This window comes from Panthera onca, chromosome B4, assembly GCF_046562875.1.
Source record: "Panthera onca isolate mPanOnc1 chromosome B4, mPanOnc1 haplotype 2, whole genome shotgun sequence".
Classification (NCBI taxonomy): domain Eukaryota; kingdom Metazoa; phylum Chordata; class Mammalia; order Carnivora; family Felidae; genus Panthera; species Panthera onca.
Window position 1 is genome coordinate 93138607 of NC_138345.1, and position 10063 is coordinate 93148669.

The following is a 10063-nucleotide window of genomic DNA, read 5'->3' on the forward strand; positions in this document are numbered from 1 at the left end:
CACTTGATTATATCCTGACATTGCATCCTCACCAGTTAATGAGAATCTTAAAACACTTGTTCTCTTTCTATCTCTCTCTCAGAGAATTTTAAGTTTACAATTAAAGTTTACAATTAAAATTATAATTTGACACACAAACTTCAGAACGAGGCCATCTCAAGTGATAGTTCCACATCCCCTCACCCTTCCCCCAAAGACTGAATACTCTCAGGTTCCTTTCCTTTTAAACTAGAGACGGAAATACACAAGTCTCCCCTAACCTTTTTACTTATAACTCTTTGAGAAAGTGCTACTGCTGCTGTTAGTGTCCACTAACACAACATGTGACAATAAAACTTAATATGAAGACGTTTTTAATTAGTCGGGAGAGAGTTCTCTCTTATGTAATAGCCAGCTTGTCCTCTGCTGCTGTGTAGATACTGTTTTACTTCTTATCCTAGGAAATGTTAGGTGGAAAGAGGTCACAGGGATATATAACTTATTTGATACATGTCTTCTTCTTTGCTACCAGAAATGTTCCAGTGCAGCGAAGGCGATGTAGTTATCTAGAGAAGTGAAGGTATATCTAAGTAAAGTATGGCAGTGATGAGATAGAATGACTTCTGATCTTATTTGGAACTACTACTGGTTTAAATTATTTTTTGAGCTATTTTGGAATCCTTTCCTCCCCAGAATTAAGTTCTGAGTGATTCGTATTGAACTTGGATCTTGTAGGTTTCTTTGAGTTGAGAACACATGGTTTTAGGGGCATCTGGATGGTTCAGTCTGTTGAGCGTCTGACTCTTGATTCTGGCTCAGGTCATAATCCCAGGGTCGTGGGATGGAGACCCACATCAGGCTCCACCCTGAGCATGGAGCCTACTTAAGATTGTCTCTCTCTCTCTGCCCTTCTCCCCTACTCGTGTGCTCTGTGTCTCTGTAAAATAAAACATTGAAAAAAACAAACAAACAAACAACATGTCGTTTTGCACCTTACACAGTTTTGGGATTGAGACCCACATCAGGCTCCACACTGAGCATGGAGCCTGCTTAAGATTCTCTCTCTCCCTCGGCCCTTCTCCCCTACTTGTGTGCTCTGTGTCTCTGTAAAATAAAAAAAAATAAAAAAAAATAAAAAGCAAGCATGTCATTTTTGCACCTTACACAGTTGGGGGGGGGGGGGGTGGGTAGGGTCAGTGGACCTTGATTATCTAGCTGTTTTTTTCTCCTGTTTTATTCAGGTATTGCTTGAGATTAGTTGTAAAGTAGCAATCTCTATTTTAAATGTCATATTGGCTTTTGTATATAATGAGGTATTCTTTCATATCTTATAAAAATGAGGATGTATTTTGCTTTTTCCCCCAGCAAGTTGAAGTAGATGCACAACAGTGTATGCTTGAAATCTTGGATACTGCAGGAACGGTATGTAAAACAAGTACCAAAGTATATGTACAACTTGTGTAATATTGACCTTGTAAATACTAGTACTCTATAGACAAATACTAGTTAAGCTTATTTAAAAGTTTACTACTTGCCTTAAATCTTAAAGCTGTTTTGTTCTCTTGGATTCTGTTTTTTATGCGTGTGCTTTGTAATTGCAGCGGGTCATTTATTGAAGAAAAGTAGAAAATTTGTGTGAAAATTTTCAGCCTCACTAGTACTTTTAAAACAAGTTAAGCTGTATTACCATATTTTAATTAATGTGGAAAATACTTTGGTAAACATTTATTTCTCAGTGGCTCTGTGAAATATCTTGAGCAGTATCTTTTTTCTTTCAAAGTATTTATAGACCAACTTAGATTTGTTGGTATCTGAAGGTGAAGGGAAGATTTATTCTGGGTATATGGTATTCATTCATCTAATGTTTGAGTACCGGAAATGTGGCATGGGCTGTGTTCTTACTTGCAAAGGCTCTCAGTCTAGTGAAGGAGGAAAAATGTGGGAAAATGGCAAGATAAGGTAGGTAAGCATGCTGGTGGTCCCCTTAGAGCTATAGTAAACTAGCTAGTAAATGAGCTGTGAGTAACTTGGGGATTGTTTCCGTACCCTACATATTATATGTTAAAAAACTGCCTTTTGGGGGGCCAGGGTGGCTCATTTAGTTAAGCGTCTGACTTCAGCTCAAGTCATGATCTCACGGTTCATGAGTTCAAGCCCCGTGTCGGGCTCTGTGCTGACTGCTCAGAGCCTGGAGCCTCCTTCGGATTCTTGTGGAGAAAGGATATTTCTTCCCCACTTAAGTATATTTATTGCACATAAATCTGCTTTGGTTGTTTTATTGTTAAGTAAAAATTTCATGAAATACCAGTTTTCAAATAGCATCTTGCCATGGACTATAATTTTAAGTAATGTTACATAATACTACTATATTCTTCATCAAGCACTAATTATAGACGTTTAAAATTATCAAATTAACTGTAAGAACTTTATTGTTTTTTAATGATCCTTTGTTTCTGCTATAGGAACAATTTACCGCAATGAGGGATTTATACATGAAAAACGGACAAGGCTTTGCATTAGTTTATTCCATCACAGCACAGTCCACATTTAATGATTTACAAGATCTGAGAGAGCAAATTCTTCGAGTTAAAGACACTGATGATGTAAGCTGATTTCCTAATGAATATATTTTATTTCAAACCCTTATTGTAGTGATACCCAGTTTAAGAATTTGAATTTAAATCCAATTTAAAGTTAATGTGGTTGGTGGGGGGTTGGGGGACTTGTTTCTCGAAAGCTTTTTTCCTTAAAAGGCAGAAATACATCTTTAACACTCATAATATTTTCAAATATATATAACGTGGAAAGTAAGAAATCCCCTCCTCCCTTCTTAACCTGTGTAAAATAAATTTTATCCCCCTCCTATCTTTAAATCATGCATTTGGTGGGAAGGAAGGAAAGATGTGGGTGGCAAATGTTACTAATAGATGTTCTATACATTTCTGGTAGACTTAAGAGCCTTTCTAACAAGAATCAGAACTACGTATGAACACACCTCAACTGATAGAAAAGGAGCATAATAATATTTTTTAGAAGGAAGCCAACAAATGCATTAGATTCTAACATTAACCTGCGTACCTCTTCACAGTGCACCATAATGGAGTTTAATCCCTGTAGGAAACTTTAAAAGGATTACTTAACTTCCTCATCATACTATAGATAGCAGTTCTCAGAATTGATCTTGCATCAGAACCAGCTATATGCCTGGTTAAAACAGATTGCCAACTCTGACTCCCAGAATTTCTGATTCAGTAGGTCTAGGATTAGGGCTCAAGAATTTCCATTTCTAACAGGTTTCCAGATGGTGTTGATGCTGCTGGTCTGGGTATCACACTTTTAAGAACCACTGTATTATATACATAACTTAATTATAAGCAAATATTGTGAGAGTTCAGAAGCATCTGTGGGAAATGTTCCCATTTCCTCGACTTCTAAAACAGGAGAACTTTCGGGAATTATTACATCTTTACAGCTCAGTGAACATTTCACAATTAGTCCGTTTTCTGCTATTTCTGATAATTAGTGTTCTATCAGTTACGTTAAATTAAATAAGTATGAATATAAAATTTTATATCTGTTCCTAAAAGCCAAAATTCTTGATATTCTAATTTGGATTTTTTTCCCAAAAATTCTCTAGAAAACCAATCTCTAAATGATTAATAGGAATTTTACAGAGTAAGTATTATTTATCTCTTTAGTGTCCTTTTAAAGTTACAGACATCACATGATTAAGGTTGTCTAAATTTTTAGTAAAAACTAAAACTTTTAGGAGCTTTCCAAATTTCTCCTTTTTGTATTATTAAATTAAGAATGATTATTTGATAAATGCATGTCGGTAAACCAAAAAACTTGTAATTGATTCACATCCCTTAGAAAAACATTTAAAACTTTTGAAATATATTAACATTTCATAGTAATACCCTTTTGTACTTTTTAAAAATATTTTGTGTTTTGCTTACTATATTTAGTTATAAGTCCATTGGGACATAATTTTAAAGTTTTTTTCCCCTCTTTTATAAGTACATCATAGCTTGTTTTCTAAAAATTTCACATGAAAGGTTCTGAACAGAGTTAAGGTTTTCATATTTGATTATAAATTTTATTACATATTGTTTAATTTAGTATTTTTCTTGGGCATAAAAAGTAATCCTTAGGGTTGACTCTTAGAATTCTTTGGATTTGAATGTATAGAGCATATTCACTTACTTTTTTTTACCCTCACAATTTTGTTTTGTATTTTTAGGTTCCAATGATTCTGGTTGGTAATAAGTGTGACTTGGAAGATGAAAGAGTTGTAGGAAAGGAACAAGGTCAAAATCTAGCAAGACAATGGAACAATTGTGCATTCTTAGAATCCTCCGCAAAATCAAAAATAAATGTTAATGAGGTATGGTGACATACTTTAAAAAAAACTCTTGATTTGGAATTCAGGATTTAAAATTAATGAAAAATATGTGTGCTGTGTGTTAACACAGCTCCAAGTTAATGCTTACTCCGGGTGCTTGTTGATCTTCTAACCAAAAATCTTATGTTAAATATATACATGTTAATAAGTAGCACAGCTATCTATTATAGCCTCTTTATTAAATGCTGGAATTTACCATGAAAAAAAGAAAGACTGGACAAAAAAAGATAGGGGTGGGAAAGACAGGATTAAGAGTTCAAGTGTGTGTGTATAAAGGATGTTTTGTAAAAGATGGACACAAATTGGGGCACCTGGGTGGCTCAGTTGGTTAAGCGTCCAACTCTTGATTTCCATTTAGGTCATGATCTCACAGTTGGTGAGTTCAAGCCCCGCATTGGGCTCCACACTGACAGCATGGAGCCTGCTTGGGATTCTGTCTCTCCCTCTCTCTGCTCCTCCCCTGCTTGCTCTCTGTCTCTCAAAATAAATAAAAATAAACTTTAAAAGAAAAAAAAGATGGAGACAAATTCAAGAAGGCATGCACGGTTCTTGCTTTGAAGGGGCTTAAGTAATATTGTAGGATAAAGATACATAGAAAGATTTAAAGAGTAAAAGTTTGTTTTCTTTGAATGGTGTTAAATGTTCTAATGAACTACAATAAGATCTCTGCTGCTTCTTAAGTCAGTGTTTGTTTTAAGGAGAATAATTTTAACGCCCCTAAAAAATAAATAAGAAAATTTAGCAGTTACAGAAATACCTGGTTTTACTTATTCCTTAACTGAACATAATACTTGTTGGAGTTCATATATATATGCATGGAAAGTTCAGTCTTTCATTTTACTTTTTCTTTTTCTTTTTTGGGTTTTTTTCTCCTATAAATTAAAAAAAAAAAAATACTGTGTTTGCAGATCTTTTATGACCTAGTGCGGCAAATTAACAGAAAAACTCCAGTGCCTGGGAAGACCCGCAAAAAGTCAACATGTCAGCTGCTTTAATATATTAAATGCATTGTAGCTCTGAGCCAGGTATGTTAATTTATCTTTTTCCCTAACCTTTAACTTCAGCTTCATTAAGGGCACTCTATGAAGAAAACGAGTATAGAATGTTTTGTTCTAAAAAAAAAAGATGGTTACTTCCTTTTTAAGATATCCATAAGTTAGTATGATATCCCAGTAATTAATTATTTCCTTTATATATCATCAAAAGTAGGGTATTTCATGTAACTGAATATTGTAGGTAAGTTCATCCAATGTATACTTATGCCCCACTGGGACATTGGTTTGTGCTGACGGTATTGTGGTGAGCAAAACCAACCTTCTTTCCTATCTATAGCCTTAAGCTAAGTCAGGTCTAGTGGAAGAATTAGACAAACAGTTGCAAAATATGATAAATGCAGGATAGTGTAAGTCCAGCATCAGATTGATAGTAAAAACTCCTGGCACTCAGTATTGTCCACATTTTAATTGAATTCTCACAACAGTCCTCTGAGGCAGGAGCTGTTATTCTCATATAACAGATGAGAGAATTAAAGCACAAAAAGATTATTTCTTGTTCATGCCCTGCAGTTAGTAAATAGCAGAGCCAGAATTTGAATCCAGTGATCTGAGTTCATGGCTCAGAATTTAAACAATGAACTAGCTCTCAAGCCCATGCTTAGTCACTATGCTGTTATAGGTCCTATAGGAGCATATATACCTGGGGCACCAAATTAGTCAAATATAAACTGCAGATTCAGGGAAAGTCCATCAGCAAGAGACATTGATAGCCAAAGAGTTCCCAGGCATAGAAAACCACAGAAACAACTCAAGAGATGAGACAACGAAGGAAAACTGAACATGCAACATTTTTATATAGTTTTTTAAAACAGTCATATTAAATGAGTTAATATCAGAGTGCCTGGGTGACTCAGTCAGTTAAGCATCCGACTTTGGTTCAAGTCATGATCTTGTAGTTCGTGAGATCAAGCCCCATGTCGGGCTTTGTGCTGACAGCTCAGAGCCTGGAGCTTGCTTCAGATTCTGTGTGTGTGTGTCTGCCCCTCCCCTACTTGTGCTCTCTCTCTCAAAAATAAACGTTAAAAAAAAATTTTTTTTTTATTTTTTTTAAATGAGTTAATACTTGTAAATCACTTAGATCAGTACCTGGTACTTGGTAAACCCTCAACTATCATCTGCTGCTCTTTGCCAATGAGAATGGTTTCTTCCCCCCTTATCATTAAAACTATATTTTACTGTACTTATCCTTGAGAACTTTTAGTATTTGTGGCTCTGCTACTTCCTGTGTTAAAATGGCCCTCTACTATAGCACTTCTGATTCTGCCTCTTAGAGTTTCTGTCCCTACTCTGCATTTAAAGCTTTCTGTTTAGATAAGTGCTCTCATTCCTGACATCCTCTCACTCCTGACCACATGCCCATTCTTGGCACACATGTGCGTGAGCTCACACACTCCCATCTGTGCTATTCAATTTGCTACATTCAGTCTGCTAGGATTTAGAAAAGTTACCAAACTCATTCAGACTAAATGAGGACTTAAAGTTCAAGGCATTTATAAAAATTGCTTCAACAGCCATGTCTATATTAACAGCATTTCTGGAACTTGCAGCAAGTCTGAACCCCAGAGAAACAGTAAAAAAAGAAAACTTTTTCGTAGTCAGGAATGTATACAGAAAGTCATCCAAAGAAAATAAATATTTGGCAGAAAGAGTTCTGATTTTACTTCTTTTACATCACTCACGAACTTTTTAAGTTTAATTACGTATGATTTTAGCGTAATACCAGCTTTTTCTGACATCCATCTTAAGTTGATCTAATTTGTTTAAATATGGAATTAGAACATTGATAACTGTCAACTGTTAAGAGCCATCATGAAATAAATTCTGTTTTGTCTGCTTCTCTGAACTAGCTCTGTAGCCACTCTTCCTGGAAGAGTATGGAAGAAAGGTCTTGGTTTTCTGGTATTAGAAACACTGGTTAGATGTGCATTCTATACTTCTGTAATTCTAGGATTGGAAACATTCATTTTGTTAATGTCGCTCTGTTTTTTAATCCTAATTCTAATAAAGTTGACCTGACCTAAAGTTTTAATGTGGTGTTTTTTATTATTCTGCTTTTAGTCTTTGGAAGGGTAATACGCAGAAATTTGCACTAAGGTACATTCCCTTTTTATATCTAAAACTTTCATTTGACTGACTTTCAGGAGGGCAGCAGAATAGATGAAGTCATTCCAAAAGGATGAAAATGTCTCCCCATGCTTTGCTTTGCTATGAGTTGTGTGTACATCGTCACGAATGTAATGACAAGGGCCTGTATTCTCTTCATTTTCTAACACTTTAACACTGTTGTTTTAATGTGTTCCTTTGGATCTTGAGTGTGCTGTTTTCAACCCATGTTTTCAGTGTAATTTTTTCGTTTTGACAGGTCTGAAGAACTGTTGCCCAATTCAACAGTGCCAGCATTCCAACTTTGTTAAACCTACCAACATCTTAAATGGACTTTCTGTGGTGGTACCCTTTAAGAGGCGGATGAAAGCTACTACATCAGTTTGCACATTCTAATCACTTTCCAGTATCACAAGAGAGATTTTTACTTATATAATAGTCCTAGAGTATGCAGCTGGTAAAACCAGAGGCTACAATCCAGTATTACTGCTAAGAGACATTTTTCATCCACCAATGTTGTACATGTATGAAAATGGTGTACTGTATACTTTAACATGCCCCATACTTTGTATTGGAGAGTACAATAATGTAAATCCTAAAAGCACCACTATTTTAGCATAATAAAAGAAAGTCCAAAGAGCTCCTATATAGACTACTCCAGATAACTTCGCTTCTTTGATACTTGTAGCTTATTGTAATTTTTTTTAAGAAATTCAAGGTCATTATCATTGTATTGTACAAATAAGTGCTTTGATTAACACAGCTATATAGTTTTTTTAATTTTTAAAAAAACCTGTGGAGACAGTGATCTTGTCTTTAAAATATGATAGTCCTTTCAGTATAATGTCTTAGATTAAAGACGTTGCCTTTAATATCTGTTGGGAAGGAAATGTCCAGACTTTTCAAATCTTTTATTATATGTTTCCTTTTTTGTTTACATAGGGAACAATGTTTATAGTTGTGTGTACAGTGGGGGTCTACAACAAGAAGTGTATATTTTCAAACAATTTTTTAATGATTTAACAATTTTTGTAAATCATTTTCAGGCTTCTGCAGCTGTAGATTCTCACTGTGAATCCCTTGCTTGCTCATGCATAAGTGTATTTGCAATACCAAATATACAGGTTTAGTATTTTTGCCTGTTAGTGATTGTTTCACATGTGTAACGTTTTGGTTGAGATGTTAAATGGTGGACGAGTACTGTGGATGTGAATGTGGGAAGTAATTTTAATCATGTGTAATTGGTCACAAGGCCTAAGTTGCAGTAACTATTGCTGTTTTATTTAACAATGCCTTGTTGCTTTGTATGCATTAACGTTTGGGTGTAAAGATTGTGTGTCTATCCAACAGGGAGCCACAGTATTTAAATTGACCAACCTAATGTTACAACGACTTTGAGGTGGCCAAATGTAAACTAAAAGCCTTAATTAAAGTGGTGCAATTTTGTATAACTTAGCATCAGTAGTTCAATAAATTTGGATTGCCATGCAAGGGCTTGCATTATAATTACTTGCCACTTGACTGTGTTTTGTGTAATGTTTAACAGTGCTAGTAAATAAATATGGGTTTAACTTTTTAAATGTAATAGGTGCATTTTACATAGTGTGATTTCATAATTTAAGATTTGGACAAGCCAGATTCATTCATTAATTATAGAAATGGTGAGTGAAAGATGTCAGATTTTTTTCCCTAGTATTGTTTGAATAGCCACATAAACCACCTTTTGAATTTTTTCTTGGAAAAGAATTTTGTAAATCAAGCAATATTAATGAACGTATGCCTTTTGGGTAATGTTTAGTAGCTCTTTGAAGTGTAGGGGAAAGAATTGAAAATACTTCGACAAATGTTACGCTTCATGGGTTTTTTAAAAATACAGGATGAAGTTATACTTAGAATATTATGGTTATAAAGATCTTGGAATGAAGTGGACTCAAGTACTACTTTCTTTTTAGATAACCTGGCTTTTTCTTATGTGTGCTATAATTCAGTTATTTGGAAATTTGTAAACCAGTCTTAACTCAGACTTTCTTAAAGTATTTCCCAGTCACTGGAGCATATCAGCAATCGATTAGTGATGCCATCTAATTTAGGGGTGTCTACTAATCTCTTAATACATGCCATGTGAATGGAACTTTATTTTTTTTTTTTTTAACGTTTATTTATTTTTGAGACAGAGAGAGACAGAGCATGAACGGGGGAGGGGCAGAGAGAGAGGGAGACACAGAATCGGAAGCAGGCTCCAGGCTCTGAGCCATCAGCCCAGAGCCCGACGCAGGGCTCGAATTTACGGACCGTGAGATCGTGACCTGAGGTGAAGTTGGACGCTTAAGCAACTGAGCCACCCAGGCGCCCCGTGAATGGAACTTTAAAGGCTTTCATTTTAAAGAAAAAGGTTTCATCTTTTACAAATTTAACTCCAAGAGTTCCATGTATTTAAAAGTTTTATGTATCTAAAGAAAAACCTGTTCTTTCAGAAGTCTCACTTAAGAGACTTATCTTGGAAGAACTGGTTTTATTAATA

The 10063-nt window shown here is 35.1% G+C and overlaps 1 protein-coding gene across 1 annotated transcript in view; it reads left to right on the top strand.

The window, feature by feature from the left end:
* The window catches only part of RAP1B (RAP1B, member of RAS oncogene family), a 45724-nt gene extending 36676 nt beyond the window's left edge, over positions 1-9048 (top strand). The window contains exons 4-8 of the mRNA XM_078449702.2: positions 1345-1401; positions 2442-2582; positions 4223-4366; positions 5293-5409; positions 7802-9048. Coding sequence (XP_078305828.1) covers positions 1345-1401; positions 2442-2582; positions 4223-4366; positions 5293-5379 — 429 coding nt within the window. The 3' untranslated portion in view covers positions 5380-5409; positions 7802-9048. The remainder of the gene's footprint in view (positions 1-1344; positions 1402-2441; positions 2583-4222; positions 4367-5292; positions 5410-7801) is intronic.
* The last annotated feature ends 1015 nt before the right edge of the window (positions 9049-10063 follow it).